General features: G+C 41.0%; 1 protein-coding gene across 2 annotated transcripts; it reads right to left on the bottom strand.

Moving 5' to 3' along the window:
* Nucleotides 1-211: 211 nt before the first annotated feature.
* On the bottom strand, nucleotides 212-14,863 carry LOC123747363 (ionotropic receptor 21a). 2 transcript variants are annotated; one of them, XM_045729528.2, is made up of 12 exons: nucleotides 14,788-14,863; nucleotides 14,029-14,100; nucleotides 13,155-13,288; nucleotides 12,570-12,659; nucleotides 11,727-11,959; nucleotides 7,218-7,346; nucleotides 5,679-5,961; nucleotides 4,327-4,563; nucleotides 3,449-3,711; nucleotides 2,043-2,180; nucleotides 1,223-1,409; nucleotides 212-901 (listed from the first exon to the last, which is right to left on the bottom strand). In XM_045729528.2, coding segments are annotated over exons 1-12 (2,085 nt in total). In that variant the 5' UTR covers nucleotides 14,789-14,863; the 3' UTR covers nucleotides 212-583. The 2 variants fall into 2 exon arrangements, with proteins under 2 accessions (XP_045585484.1, XP_069175825.1); XM_069319724.1 differs by having other exon boundaries at nucleotides 5,679-6,021; nucleotides 14,788-14,862.
* Nucleotides 14,864-17,245: the final 2,382 nt, after the last annotated feature.

Here is a 17,245-nt window from a genome sequence, read left to right as displayed (position 1 = left end):
GAACAACCTTTAATTACTCTTAGGTCTGCTAGCTTGCAAATTATAATAAACTACTTCAATTTTGTTAGAGCCAAAGCCTTATCCGTAACACATACTCCAGCAGCTGCTGTAAACACCGGAGGGCTGCTAAAAACCACCCCGACTCCATAACATCATACACGTTCTCTGTGCATGATTGAAAAGGACAAAGCATATGAGTAACACAACTGCCTGATCTTCGTGTTTATTGCGGTGGGCTAACTTGCGTTCGTGGGGCGCTGAATGACGGTGAGCACAGGCACAACGAAACCATTTTTTTTTAGAACCCATTGTACTTCTTTGGGAGCCTAATGGTGCTGCACGTGGTGCTTTACAGTGAGCTTAGTTGCTTTATATGAAGAGCCCGAGTGCTCTACAAGGGCCTATACTTATGGTAAGTATTATCTCGTAAGATAATACTTATTTGTAAGTATTAATTGCAGTTATTTCCGGTCGATTGGAGACCTCGAGTAGTCCAAGAAATTAGAGCGTTGGAGGTGGCGTGACTTGTGATCACTGTGAGGGTATGTCCACAGTATATTACTGGGAGGGAAGAGTTCCCAAGTTATGACTTGGGAACGGAGTGAGGGAGAGTATGTCTTGCTATGAACACTTCGGCGACGAAGGAGGCGCCGGCGAGGAGAAGCCCCAACAGAAGAGCCCAGAAGGGTCCCTGCAAATGAGTCATGCTGAGGGGTTGCAGATTCTCCCCGGATTCTGTTGCGCTGCGGCTCTCCTGCTGCAGCTGCGCCTGCTGCTGCTGGTCCTGCTGTGCCTGCTGCTGCTGCTGGTCCTGCTGCTGCTGCGCCTGCTGCCTTCTGTGGCGAACCTCCTGCCACGTCTCCCGCACCATGTCACTGGTAAACTTCTCCTTCAGACCACTCTGGTGACAACAATAGGTAATGATGCATTTCACAATTCCAAGTGTAGTGGACATGTGCAAGTACGTCAGCCCATACTCAGCTTGCTCACGTCTCCCGTTGTAGTGTAATATACAAGTTGTAGATAATAATGTTATTTTAGGTATTTACAAGAAAAATCTTATATCTTTAAATATATGAGTGAAGCTCATATATTCTGGTTAAAGCATCATTCTGGTTAAAATAATACGAATTTCAACTTGTAATTTTCCAGGTAAAAAAAAAATATTCTGCAGAGGTGATACTTTAGGGTGGGAGAGGGAGGAATGAGGGTGTTGCCTGACCTCAATGATCCGCAGGAGCCAGAGGTCAAGTGTGTGCTTGTACGGGGCGTCGTGCGGGGTCATGTAGGCAGCGTAGTTGGGGATTACATTGTGCCGGGCCACGTAGAGGGGCGTAGAGCCCTCAGGACTAGTGAAGAACTCCTCGATGTAAAGCTCCATGTTGTACCGCTCGTGGAAGAGGGCGACCCTGAAAGGAGGTTTTCTCCTCTACTCCCTTTAGCATGTTAGCCTAGTCGTTGCCAAAACGATAGGCTAAATTTTCCGTGTAAAACACGTGCACTAAATATAATGAGAACTGTTAAGACTCTTACAAAACTAACAGTAATACAAGCTACCAAATCTGCCACAAGGATGTCACAGAGCTTTAGATCATTACCCGATACTCACACGAGCTATTTTCTTTTTCAGATATTTCAAACAACAACAAAAATTAAAGCACAAAAAAAAATTGCTCTTGTGTTAAAACTTCTGGCCATGAAAATTCAGCATAGCCATTTGAACATATTGTCATATAACAAGTGAATAAATTTAGTTTAACGAAAAATTAGTTTATTTGTTTTGAAAATAATGCAAATGAAGAACAGTATACTCAATGCCAGACAGAGCATTAAAAAGACTATTTGGAGCTCTAAGGCTGATAACCAAACACATACCAGGTTATACCTGTTTGACGGGGGTTCAGGGAGTTCTTCTACTCCCCCAAGCCAAAGGTTATGTAGCTGTATTGTTGCTAGAAATTTACTACAAATCCTATAAAATTGTTACAGTCATGCTAGAGACTAACAAAAGCAAACTGGTGGACAAAATCAAATTTTCTCACCTCTTCTGAGAGACCTTCTTCAGGCCAGCCTCAATACTCTCCACAATGTCCACACGACTGCTCACACTCTTATACGAACTCAGATTGGATTCCTGGAAGTACTTCAGGTACTGTGTGGCGTTCGGAATGAACATGGCCCTAAAGAGACAGACATGATCATGGAACCTAAACGTTCTTTTGATATTAGCGTTACATATATATTAAACAAAAATGTTGATTTCACTGATCTTACGATAAAACAGATTCTTCACTAATTATTATTTATTTCTCTTGTATATATGAGATGTCATTCACAATTATAAGATTGTCTAGATCATGTGAAAAAAAATTCACTCGATGTGAACTGTGAATTATGTTATAACTAGATGTATAAGGAACAGGACGAAGTAGAAAAAATATGTAGCGTTTAATGATTATTTGGCCCGTCTCCATCCAAATGTTGAAATGACGGAATAAATAATAACATATACAAATAATTAAATAACTAGACGCATCCTATGCCACCGCATCATGCGACACAAACTCAAACAAAATTCTTTACAAATTTTAGAACTTATAGTTTATGTGCATGGAATGATACAAAACATGACATAGAATGGTCTATTTTTTATTGGTTTGTGTCTATTGGAATTCTCTCTACCGGATTGATCCGATAAAGACAGTAGAAATAAAGATAATTAAAATATTCCTTAAAATTAAAATTAAAAATTATTATATAACAATAAAATAATATCGTATTAATGCAATATTTGATACCGTGGGCTGTAACGTTAAATTATATCATGATGTAAACTGTAGACATATGTACACCGAGAAGTGTATAGTACCCCGCTTCTCTGAGTACATACACGAAGAGGTTTACCTTTGACTTTGTTCAAGCCTACAGTATACTCACATTGCTTGTCGGTTAGTACACTGTGATGGCGACCTTCAAAACAACTATTGTAATCAGTACTAAAGTAACTTTGTAAACCCTTGCAGTGCTGTCAACTTCTGCCAACTATATATATATATAGATGATGTTAACAATGTTTATTTAGAGAAATTTGGTTAATAATAAGGATTATTTGTTATAATAATGAAAAGTATATAAAATACCGGTACCCACCTGACACCTTCCCAGTCACCAGTACCCACCTGACACCTTCCCCAGTCACCAGTACCCACCTGACACCTTCCCCAGTCACCAGTATCCACCTGACACCTTCCCGAGTCACCAGTATCCACCTGACACCTTCCCCAGTCACCAGTACCCATCTGACACCTTCCCAGTCACCAGTACCCACCTGACACCTTCCCCAGTCACCAGTACACACCTGACACCTTCCCCAGTCACCAGTACCCACCTGACACCTTCCCCAGTCACCAGTACCCACCTGACACCTTCCCCAGTTCCCGATACCCACCTGACACCGACGCGAGCGAGATCGTCAATAGTTTCCGGGCGAGCCGGGTACTTGGGTATGGTGAGGAAGGCGGTGAGGGTGCCACGGTAAGCCGTGCCTATGATAAAGGCCAAGAATGCCCACACCGCCACCAGCATTCGGACAGACATTACACTGGACAGATTCGCCATTATGTCCTGTCCAAGCATCATGGCGACCATCTTGAGCGTGGTGGAACCAGTCTTCAGGGTGTTTCTTGCCTTGAAGTCCCCGGCGTACGCTACCTGTGACCAAAAGCGCTTGACAAAAATAGTCTTCTCTGAGCACTCTATAACTGAACTTGACATAAGGACGTCACTTTTCTGTATCAACACTAGGCCTATGCTAGTGAATTATACATAAATGCCACTCAGTGTATATATATTTTCAACATTTGTACTCTACAGGAGTCAGAATCAGAGGAAGATCACCACCTACCAGGTACAAGAGCCCTGACATGACCAGAGAGAGAGAGAGGAAGATCACCACCTACCAGGTACAAGAGCCCTGACATGACCTGAGAGAGAGAGGAAGATCACTACCTACCAGGTACAAGAGCCCTGACATGACCAGAGAGAGAGGAAGATCACCACCTACCAGGTACAAGAGCCCTGACATGACCAGAGAGAGAGAGAGGAAGATCACCACCTACCAGGTACAAGAGCCCTGACATGACCAGAGAGAGAGAGGAAGATCACCACCTACCAGGTACAAGAGCCCTGACATGACCTGAGAGAGAGAGGAAGATCACTACCTACCAGGTACAAGAGCCCCGACATGACCAGAGAGAGAGGAAGATCACCACCCACTAGGTACAAGAGCCCTGACATGACCAGAGAGAGAGGAGGATCACCACCTACCTGGTACAAGAGGCCAGGCATGACCAGGAGAGCGGCTGCCAGCGCTACCCACACCTCGCCCCTGAGCGGGTAGTACATGTTCTGCCAGAGCGGTTTAATTGTGGGCTTCGCCATGCTGAAGGTGAAGGTTGCCCGCTCGATGAAGTAGGTGTGGTCGACGCGGGCCAGGATCTGGGGTATCAACATCACCCGGAAGGCAGAGATCATGGCCGAGCCATCTTCAAGTTTGTCCATCACCTAATTCAACCACCAGCTGATTTAAAACATATTTATTGATATTTATCTGCAAAAGTATGCTTCCAGCTCAAGTTGGAAGGGAATAAAAAAAAACTGCTTTTACTTTGCAAATGCTGAGATTCTCATTAGAATTTATACAGATGATAGAATCTCGAAAGAATATTTTTTAAATACCTAAATTGTATCGTACAGTGATGTGTTCACTCATGCACCAAGGATGTGTTCACTCATGCACCAAGGATGTGTGTTCATCCATGCACCAAGGATGTGTGTTCATCCATGCACCAAGGACATGTGTGTCTATCATGCACCAAGAATATATGAACCTCAGTACCAATAATGTGGCTATCATTAATATATTAATTATATTAATTAAAACACCACAACCCTTCAACATCTATATTTGGTCTGTTATGTACTCTATCTTAGAAGGATACTTTCTCTCTCTCTGGACGCATTCACTATTCTGCTGATTTCAGTTAGTTAAATGTATTTAATTATATCAGCTTTATTAACCCGAGTGCTGCATAGTTTATTTTCGTTAGAGTAGCCGTATATTGCTTCACACAGGGAAGGTTGGCAAGGTCTTCACTGTCAGACACTGAGGCAAAGTCATTATTAACCATACTGGTCATATCTGCTTCAATATTTATTAGTTGGATCATATTTGTTTACACAGGTGCTGTTTTTTCCACCACTTTGATCTGGTAAAGCTGGAAAAAGTCTTTGGAATTTGTTTTTGTATTTATTTCTTGCTACCCCTGGTTTCATAAGCTAATTAAGCCTTTCTTATTTCCCCTTTAATGTCTCCTTTTATTTTTGTCCACATTTATTTGGTAGTTTTCTCAATCTTTGAATCTCTTTTATATGTTTTTTTGTTGTCCTATCACGTATTTTGCTTTGTTGATCATTTGGGATCATTATTATCCGAACGAAGTAGTCAGTAAAAGGATGTCTTACTGTGTCAGTATAAGTGTATAAATGTTAGTGAAGGTGCTGTGTTCCTCGTCATTTAAAATAATTTTATACAATAACTGCAACACAAATAATAATATAAATTTACTTTATAAATACAACACAAAAACATTCACATGTAAACGAGACTTTAGGTGAACCTCGACTATACTGAGAGAGCGCCGGAAACCGATGGAGAAGTTGAGGGCTCGGGCGACGGAGTTGATCATGAGGCAGTCTCTGCCGGAGTACCTGGTGGTGGCGTCCCCACCCGTGCCGGAGTACCTGGTGGTGGCGTCGCCTCCCGTGCCGGAGTACCTGGTGGTGGCGTCCCCACCCGTGCCGGAGTACCTGGTCGTTGTGCCGTCACCGGTGTCCCTACCCACCGTTTTCCAGAACGGGGACACCAGCATCATCGTCACCGGAACTTGAGCACCGTGGAAACTGGTGGCCCCGGGGGTGAGGGAGGGTGCTTGGGTCAAGGAGCGGTTAAAATGTACATTCCTGATTGTAAATTATTAAAATAAAAGGTGTGTGGGTTATTATTACTGTTAAAATCAGTAGGAGCCATGACGACGATTCCAACTTATGCACTGGGATTCCAACCTAGACATGGTCCAAAGCAGAGCAACCTGGGATTCAACTGAATCCTTGAGAGGTCCCGAGACTTCAACTGAAGCCAAGTCAAGGATTTCACATATTGATCCCATGTACTCTAGGTGTGGGGCAGTGGTCTAAGGTGTCAACTTGGAACTACCCACAGCATTGGTTCGAATCCTCCCTCCCCATGGTTCCTACTGATTTTCTCATTGATACGTTACGTTAATGTGATTTCTTTGTGCATTATTATTATTATTATTATTATTATTATTATTATTATTATTATTATTATTATTATATATAGTATTATCTTTACTGTTATTATAAATATTATCAAATAATTATTACTAGCGCATTTGGGTATAAAAATTGTTCACATGTCATGTGAAGATCAGATGTTCATCATCTTCCTCTCATATGGTCATTGATGGGTTGTATATTAGTGTTTTCTTGTTTAGTTTTGTGAGAGGAAGGGGTATTTGGCGCCTCCGTGAGATGGCCACCACTTGGGTGTTATCTGGGGCAACGATAACCTGTCTCCGGAAAAAGTGAGTGTACAGTCATCAGCACAGGCGCTAACCTTTGGTATTAACTAGATGTTGCAAATGAACGGTACCATGACAGGAACTCTGGGTACCCTCGCCTCTATGGTATAAATAATAGATCATAATCTACACAAACTACAATCAGTATAAACCACCACTATCTGTACAGACGACCACAATCATTACAAACTAGTATAATCTATAAAAAAAATCATTGTATAAATCTCCATTCAATAAGAACCACAATTGTACGAGTCACCCCTTTATACTCCCATTTTCCGTGTAAACCTCCACTGGTTTAGTATAATCATGTGTGATAGAGCAAGGAACACTACAGTAGATCTACTCACGTAGCTGTATCCTGTTTTTAGTAGTCCTACTGGCTTTAGTGATGCTAAGGATTAACTGTGCCATATCTTGCTGTTTATTTTCCAGAAAAAAATGTCATCCTTCCTAAGTGCAATAAATACGTAAAGCATAATTTAAGTATAAAGTTTCAACATAATGTTCCCCACTATTTTGGTCTATATAAAGTGCAGAGAGTGATAAACACACTTGGCAAACTTCTCCTGGAAGAGCTGCGTGGCGGACACCCACTCACGAGGAGCTCCGGAGGACCACTGCGCCAGGAGCACCAGCCGCGCCCCCTCCCGGCTGTACGGCAGGTGTGTGTACACGCCACACCTGCAGGAGGTACACACACAGTGGTGCTGGGAACACACACACAGTGGTGCTGGGAACACACACAGTGGTGCTGGGAACACACACACAGTGGTGCTGGGAACACACACACAGTGGTGCTGGGAACACACACAGTGGTGCTGGGAACACACACACAGTGGTGCTGGGAACACACACAGTGGTGCTGGGAACACACACACAGTGGTGCTGGGAACACACACACAGTGGTGCTGGGAACACACACACAGTGGTGCTGGGAACACACACACAGTGGTGCTGGGAACACACACACAGTGGTGCTGGGAACACACACAGTGGTGCTGGGAACACACACAGTGGTGCTGGGAACACACACACAGTGGTGCTGGGAACACACACAGTGGTGCTGGGAACACACACACAGTGGTGCTGGGAACACACACAGTGGTGCTGGGAACACACACACAGTGGTGCTGGGAACACACACAGTGGTGCTGGGAACACACACAGTGGTGCTGGGAACACACACACAGTGGTGCTGGGAACACACACACAGTGGTGCTGGGAACACACACACAGTGGTGCTGGGAACACACACAGTGGTGCTGGGAACACACACAGTGGTGCTGGGAACACACACAGTGGTGCTGGGAACACACACAGTGGTGCTGGGAACACACACACAGTGGTGCTGGGAACACACACAGTGGTGCTGGGAACACACACACAGTGGTGCTGGGAACACACACAGTGGTGCTGGGAACACACACAGTGGTGCTGGGAACACACACACAGTGGTGCTGGGAACACACACACAGTGGTGCTGGGAACACACACACAGTGGTGCTGGGAACACACACAGTGGTGCTGGGAACACACACAGTGGTGCTGGGAACACACACAGTGGTGCTGGGAACACACACACAGTGGTGCTGGGAACACACACAGTGGTGCTGGGAACACACACACAGTGGTGCTGGGAACACACACACAGTGGTGCTGGGAACACACACAGTGGTGCTGGGAACACACACAGTGGTGCTGGGAACACACACACAGTGGTGCTGGGAACACACACAGTGGTGCTGGGAACACACACAGTGGTGCTGGGAACACACACACAGTGGTGCTGGGAAGATGGTTGTGTGGACGTAGACGCTCAGGTAAAAATAGTGATTGATGCAGTAATTACATATTAAAGTGATATAAGGATGATATGCGCGGTTCAGGGATAAGGTTCTGGATCTAATGGATATATATATATATATATATATATATATATATATATATATATATATATATATATATATATATATATATATATATATATATGTCGTACCTAGTAGCCATAACGCACTTCTCAGCCTATTATGCAAGGCCCGATTTGCCTAATAAGCCAAGTTTTCACGAATTAATTGTTTTTTCGACTACCTAACCTACCTAACCTAACCTAACCTAACTTTTTCGGCTACCTAACCTAACCTATAAAGATAGGTTAGGTTAGGTTAGGTAGGGTTGGTTAGGTTCGGTCATATAATTACGTTAATTTTAACTCATATAACATTTTTTTTACCTCATACATAATGAAATGGGTAGCTTTATCATTTCTTAAAAAAAAATTAAAGAAAATATATTAATTCAGGAAAACTTGGCTTATTAGGCAAATCGGGCCTTGCATAATAGGCTGATAAGTGCGTTCTGGCTATTAGGTACGACATATATATATATATATATTATATATATATATATATATATATATATATATATATATATATATATATATATATATATATATATATGTCGTACCTAATAGCCAGAACGCACTTCTCAGCCTACTATTCAAGGCCCGATTTGACTAATAAGCCAAGTTTTCATGAATTAATGTTTTTTCATCTACCTAACCTACCTAACCTAACCTAACCTAGCTTTTTTTGGCTACCTAACCTAACCTTACCTATAAATATAGGTTAGGTTAGGTTAGGTAGGGTTGGTTAGGTTCGGTCATATATCTACGTTAATTTTAACTCCACTAAGAAAAAATTGACCTCATACATAGAGAAAAGGGTTGCTTTATCATTTCATAAGAAAACAATTATAGTAAATATATTAATTCAGGAAAACTTGGCTTATTAGGCAAATCGGGCCTTTAATAGTAGGCTGAGAAGTGAGTTCTGGCTACTAGGTACGACATATATATATATATATATATATATATATATATATATATATATATATATATATATATATATATATATATATATATATATATATATTTATATATATATATTTCGGTAAAATGCGATTGATTATATTGTACTAGTTTAGATTACAATATTCTTATTTAGTATGTGTTACATTTATCTTGGAACTTAGAAGTAACTACAATGGAGTACTCGTTACTATTTTGGGGTTCCTGTCCACAGTTCTTTTTAATAATGTTAGAAAAAATTACAAACAGAGCCGCTCATCTAGTAACGTGCTTCAACCAATACTGTACATGAAGAAAACATATGACTGGTTTCTGTATTCAACAAAGTTCACAAAATGCGTACCCTAATGTAGCTTCTTTAAATGTCTTTCCTTAACGAATAAACTACCAAACAAGAAGTGAGAGATTTCAGCTGTTCTCTGTACATGAACAGATATTTCGACTCTTTTTTATCACATGAAATATAGCATTATTAATTTATCTTTATAATTACATTATCAGGAGGAAGCGCTAAGCCATTACACCTGTACAACAATTGGAAGATATATGAGGATAAGGATTTGGGATAGGACGGAGGAGAGGAATGGTGCCCAACCACTTGACGGTCTGCGATTGAAAGCCGACCTGCAAGCAAGACCGTCTAGTCTCCAGTCCAGGGGGCACCATTCCTTCCCTCCGTCTTATCCTAAATCCTTATTTTCATATTCATTCCAAGTGCTATATAGAACTCTGCAGGTTTGTACTTACATACTTCCTGCCTATTTTACAATCATTATTTTGTACTTTCCACAAAATTTAAGAAGGAACTCTTGTGTCATTCATTAGAAGAATTATAGGACAGGTTTGATTTTTTTTAAGAATTTCAATTTTAATTTAATTATATATTAATATACAGTCATATTGTCGGAAAATCCGACACCATTTAATATATCATACAGACAGATAATAATTGCTGCTGTATTACCAACAAGTTACCCATAGAAAACGTAACTTGTAGTGGAATTACCGTCTAAAGAAAACGGGATATCATCACCACATACCATTATAAATTCACCAGCTATTCTGCTGGGAATTATTCTTAAATACATTAGTCTTTGGACTTTACCATCATAAAAACATCTTATATAAATTAACTTAATTATCGATATTAAAGTAGAGTAAATGTGACCCTTCTATCACTTTCTGTCATGTGGACAATGTAAGCCAGGCGTCAGGATGAGGGAGGGCAGCCATTGTTGTCACCTCCGGTACGTGTGGAGCAAATTCGGCTCCTATCATATCTGGACAATGTCGGCCAGTAGCGTCAATAGTATGGAGTGTTAGACATTGCCATTGTTGAGACTAGACCAGAGGCTCACACGGGAGCAAATTCGGCTCCTGTTAATTTTACTTGGACGTAGTGTTATGGAAACCAAAGGTGTACCATCTTCAACACGCTGTCAACAAATCAAGTTAAGTGTTCTTTCCGAAACCCGTATATCTATCATTAGTGGCCATTAATGTCATTGGGTAGGGTGACCCGGTTAGAACGCGAGGCAGCCTCAAACTAAAGGTAATTAAGCCAGGTCTTCATGTTCCATGTATAGTGTTTTCTCTGATATAGCTTGTCATATATAGAATCTGGCTTTACAGCTAGCGCCCTTTTGACAGGTCAAGACGAGGAAGCATAGACTTTGTGCGCCAGTTACTGGGTGATGGAAGCTACCTCAAAGAGGATAATTTGGTGTCTACACCCTAGTTATACCTGGTGGACTAACCTGCTGTACTATAAGATAAGGAACCTTTTCAATGTATGTAGTTAATACTGTAGTTTGATTGGCTGCATATATATTCAATTAATATAAACCCCCCCTAATGTGTAGAGGATCGATTTGTGAGAATGAGATTATTGCAGAAATACAGTCCACTTAACATCATACAAATTGTTATCGAAGTATATAAATTAACGTAAATATAAATTCATATAAATTAAATAAATATAAATCTCACAGGTCGGTTCCCACACATATAAATATTTAAAAAAAATATTTTGGTTGTTGGTAATTTATAACAAAATATGTCTGCAATTGTCAATATTACCAAAATATAATTGCATTTTTATTTTTATATTCATTCTGTCATCAGTTAAAATATATTTCCATAAAATTCTTCCGACATGCAGAGAAATAATTGCATTAATTGCAGACTCTTCGTACCTGATTCTCCGTTGTGCCTGTTGGACGTTGATCAAGATGGTATTCATCATGGAGAACGTCCAATGTCGCTGAAGAAGGGCTTGAACCTGCTGCAGGGGCAGGCGAGTCACCAGCAGCAGCCTAGTCTCCCACACCAGGAGACGCGCCCGCTGGGCCTGCTGGGCGAAGGCGGCGAGGAAGACGGGGTCCTCGCTCGCCACCACCACAGTCGTCCCCCAGGACCCACGCCGCACCTGCAGCTTGCATGTATCAGCGCCATCTTCACTAACGCCCATCAGGACCACCTCTATGTGTTCCTCAGGGTCATATTCACCAGTGCCGCTTCCCCTCCTCCCGCCACAGGTTTTTGGTTTGGTGTATCAACCACGAGGGATATTAAAGCCGCAACATTACCTTACTCAACTCTTCGGCAAGAATACTTTAGTCCTCAACTTTGTTAATGTTAGTTTTGGTCTTGAGACCCATCAACCACGAGAGAGTTATTAAGGCCATCACAAGAGCTTACTAACCAGCCTGCAAATATATAATTTAGGCTGAACTCAGTTGACTATTGAAATGAACTTTCAACATAAATACGCTGCTCGATGTGAACATTATTTCCCGATATGTTGGGGTCATGTTTCGGTACATATGCCTTGCATTCCTTTGTAACGGAGGCCACTGTTAATCCCAGCCGTTTAACATGGATTATTTCAGCTCTAGTCATTTTATGCCAACGCTTATATATATAATAAATATAAATATATAAAATCATGCGTTTTACACCATTGGGGTGAAACTATTAAATAGGCCTGTGTGATGGCTTTGCGAGATTATACATTCTTGTGGGACATTGAGACTGACCTTCCTGACGGCAGTGAGGTGCTGTAGGAGGGAGGTGTTGTCGGCGCCTCTCAACCTCCACACGCCCCACGGGCACCCGATCTCCACTCTCTGCACATATACACAAGTAATAATGTGACAATACATCTGTATAAAAGTATCATTTATGTGTGATAATGGTTAATATATTTTTAATAATCTGCCTCACTACATGTCTAATCTTATTCAGCACATGAGGTTTATATTTTACATTTATTATTATTATTTTACTTTTGCTGCCTGCATGATTGTTAACTCTCCCAGGCCGTAACTCTCCACACAAAGCACGTTCACTATTATAAATCTCCACAAACTCTCGATTATTCGGTGACATGTTGACCATCCACATCTCTCACTATATAATATTGCCAGGCAGTGATTTCTTCAATTCCTAAACCATCTCTTTAGCCTAAGGTTAAAGAACTTTGTGTGTTCGAGAACTTGGCTTGGGTTCGTGAACTTCGTGTGTTTCTTGTACGTATTGCACTTTGTACGTTGTGGCAAATCAAGAGAGCGGGCTGCAGAAGAGTGCATCTGGAGGAGTGTAACAATGTGGGAAGGACGCACCTGCAGAAGAGCTCTAGCGGAGGGTGTACCGTCGGTGAGAATGAGGATGGTGCAGTTAGGTGGAGAGGCGGCCTCCATCACGCCTCTCACGGTGTCCCCTGCGTCAGCCAGCCCTCCTCGCCCTCTCGCTGATACTGAAATACATCTATGAGCCGAAATACCTCCATGAGGCGAAGTACATTCATGAAGTGGAATACATCCAAGAGAATGATTACAACCAGGAAGCCTAACATACTGGGATGCACCGATGCCCTCTCAAAGAGAAAGGTGCCACAGGGATGAACGTAGCCTAACAAGCTGAATTTTCATGAAATAATATTTTTGCAAAAACAAATGCTTATGGAATGGATTAAGCTTTTCATTACATTATATATGATTTGAATTTTTTAGTTTGAGCTAAAACTATCAGAAATTTGATCAAACCTAGCTTAACCTACCTACCTAACCTAACCAATCCTAACTTAACAAAAACTGTCAGTAATTAATGTTCTTAATATAGTAATATTAATTATAATAAACCAATTTGGAAAGAAATATTTGAAAATAACGAAAATCACTGTCTTTTAGGGCAAATCGTGTCTTGCATACTAGGTCAAGTAGTGCAAACCATGCTTAAGGAACAGCATCGTATGAAAAACATCATCAACGTTGAAGCATTGCTGCAAGTACATTGTTTGCTTAGCTTTGTCCTGGGATTACAGACATATACACACAAAAACACAGAGGAGATAAGTAGCATCATAGACAGAACTGAGGCAAGTTTAATGCCATAGACAAAGATGAGGCAAGTATGGCGTCATAAACAGAGAGGGGGAAGATATATATGGATACACACAGGTAACAAGTAGCGCCAAAAACAGATTCGTGAACTGACCTAGTGATAGAGGCAGAGGGGGGACGGAGTACACACACTGAAGGATGAGTCCCAGCACCGCCACCACAAGCACTATGTAAAAGACACATCGAACACTTTATGTAGGGCATATGTAAATCTGTGTGTTTATGCATTTACGTATGTAGCTTAGCCTAGCATTTTAAAAGCACTACAATCACCTGTGGTTGATTGTTCAATAAATCCCTGAACTATATGTTTAACAAATCTCTAACCCTGTCTATGGAGGACAGAAGAAAAAGTATATATGCTGCTTAGCATTGTTAATGTGTGGTCACGTCTGTGGTAGAAAATAATAATAATAAAACAACACAAGCCACATCCCAGCCTAGCCTGCTTCCTGCTGTTCATGCGTGTGAAAGCGATTACTTACCAAGTATGTCTCAAGTTCTCATACTTCATTTTATGAATGATCAGGATGTGATCTCAAGTCTAAACTGACCAAAATGTTTATACAAATACAAAAACGTTAATAATACAGTAAACATAAAAGTTTATTAAGCTGTTTTATGTATGAACATTGTATTGCTGTATAACCAAATTTTATGTTATGTTTAAATGTATGGTAACAACATTTTTGCACACGCTTGAGAGCAATATACTGTAAACAGAGTTTCATACATTAATAGATTTTAACACTAAGCTTGCAAATACTTTTCATTTAGAGAACCACCAAATTAGATTTTACTAAGAGATACAGTTTAACCGAATACTTTACTAATACAAGAAAGAGATACTCACTAATGTTGCTAATTTGAGGAGCTTACTGGCTACAGTTGAAGTGTTCCCACACGTTGACCAGTCCCTATAATGTTAGTTCCCGCTTCTGGTGTTGGAATATATACAAGCGGCTGTTAATCTCAATTATAAACAAAATCTGATGCAAAAGGTCGTGCTGAATATTGCCAAAGTTAGAATTTGTTTATATTTGTGTGAAGACCTTATCATTGGTCAATAGGAAGCGACTACATCACCTCGTTCTAGAATACGTTGCTGTGATTGGTGCATTGAAACTCTGTGGATATAACCCATTGGTGATAATCAGTGGTTCAATGAATACACTGGTTATCATGCTTGGATTGGTTGACTGGATCTGAGTCTGGAAGATGGTACCCAATCACTGGTCTAGAAGATGCTTTCCAGTCGCAAACTATTCCCGAACACAGATTTTATGGCACTGTAATTCTTTGTACATCATGAGCCGGTTGACTGACAGATTAAACCTTCCTGTTCTCTCATGGAGTTGTAACATTGACAGGTGAGTGGCGGGCTCTCTGGTGTTGTTGATCTACCATGCATTAAGAATTAGTTAATTGTAAATTCAAGTGTGGGGCAGTATTATTTTTGAGCCCCTGCACATTATAAGTTGACTGTCCAGAAGTCAGTTTTGATTGTTGCCGCCGGGGGGGGGGGGGGCGACTAGTTTATTGAGGACCCCGAACACATCCTGTGAGCGGTAGCGCAAAAAAGATTACAGAGGGCATAACATGTCTTAATCCGACCTCAACGGAGATTATTACATTAACAATTAAATCTATTCTGCACACCTTATAATTATAATGTATGCTAGTACTGAGATTGTTCCATTTCAATAGCTATTTCTTAACAATGTGTACAATGTTCCTCCTGTAATTCTAAATATAATATACATGCTATGGATCGCAGCCATATATTACTTGATATATCAAGTATTTCGATAGTAGCAATATATACCTGATACTTGAAGAGGTTGGAGTGTTAATCAGTAACGATAATCGATAGCTTTTTCTACGTGTTACTTTGCATGCACAGGTCACTTAAAAATGGATATTTGGCAATACCCAGGGAGGAGTTGGGAGCTCTCTCGGTCTCACCTGAAACCAGTTTGTGGACTCGTGATGGTTGCACGGAGACGTTCTCAACTACAGTATTACCTTGCTAAGTTTTCCCCTGGTAATTTTGTAATTTTTACCAAAAGTAAAGTATTTTCATAATAATAATAAATATTGTAAAATATGTAATATGTTTAAGTACGCAACTGGCAACTCTTAAAAAAAAAACAGATCCACTAAGCAGAGTACTTTACCTACCTACATTTTTTTTAGACTTTCATCCCTGGATCAAATCAACCGTCTTTATGGTACGCGCAGAGTTTAGTCTTAACCTTAAGTCTTTAGACCTTAACTAGAGTTTAGTCCCATCAGTCAGGATCCGTCTGCAAAAGGTCATCCACATGATCGGTAAGTAATCGTTTATCACTGGCGGCTTAAGTCTTTAAACTTTAGACATCTGAAGCTTTGTTGAAGGACTTGAATCATTTAGGACTTCGGCTCCGTGGACGTTGATCGGAACAACCAATCCTTAGACGGCCCTGCCACAGAATTAGGCAGCCCAGCCTCACTCATCTGGTAGACCGTCCTCACTCATCACTTGGCCCGTCCTCACTCATCACTCGGCCTATCCTCACTCATCACTCGGCCCGTCCTCACTCATCACTCGGCCCGTCCTCACGCATCATGGATATATACACCGACGGATCTTTCAAACTGTACAATAACCCACAATTATTTCTCACATATAAATTGATATGGGGATTTATTCAAAGGTAGATTTAGCTATGATTACGTTAATTTAAGGAATGTTTACAGCACAGGGTGAAAGTGAACTAAGCTAATTTCGAATAATAGTTTCGAACATGGTCCAAGTGAGTCAAATAAGTCAAATACTATATATACCGCAACCCGTTCTCATAAACAAAGGCTAATGTCCATTCCATGCACCCGCCAAATCCCCTGCTTGTGAATTTAGGATATCAACTACACGGACAACCACGCCATTAGCAAGGTGGATTTTGTTAAGCTCAATAGGTTTCCTGTCCCTGATAATGAGGAAACCAAAATCAAGAAGCGAGAGGAAAATACACTCAGTACCCCCTCGAATAGAGTTTTCTTTAATCCATATTGAGTACATTTTCTTTTAAAATTCAAGGAGAAACAATAATATTTAGCAACTGCGTTATAATTCATTATTAAATATATAATCATTATTTCCCGTTGTCGGGAACAAGAGACCTGTTAGGTATATCGAGATAATCCCCAGGGCCCTAGGCTAAAACGGACCGACCATCCCCAGGATATAACTCGCAACAGTCGACCAACTCCCATGCACTTGCCTGCCTCGGAGTTTAAGATATGAGGCCACACTACGCACAGTGGTGTGG

Source organism: Procambarus clarkii, chromosome 94 (genome assembly GCF_040958095.1).
Source record: "Procambarus clarkii isolate CNS0578487 chromosome 94, FALCON_Pclarkii_2.0, whole genome shotgun sequence".
Lineage (NCBI taxonomy): Eukaryota > Metazoa > Arthropoda > Malacostraca > Decapoda > Cambaridae > Procambarus > Procambarus clarkii.
The sequence above is the reverse complement of the archived record's forward strand: the minus strand, read 5'-3'. Positions and strand labels throughout refer to the sequence as shown.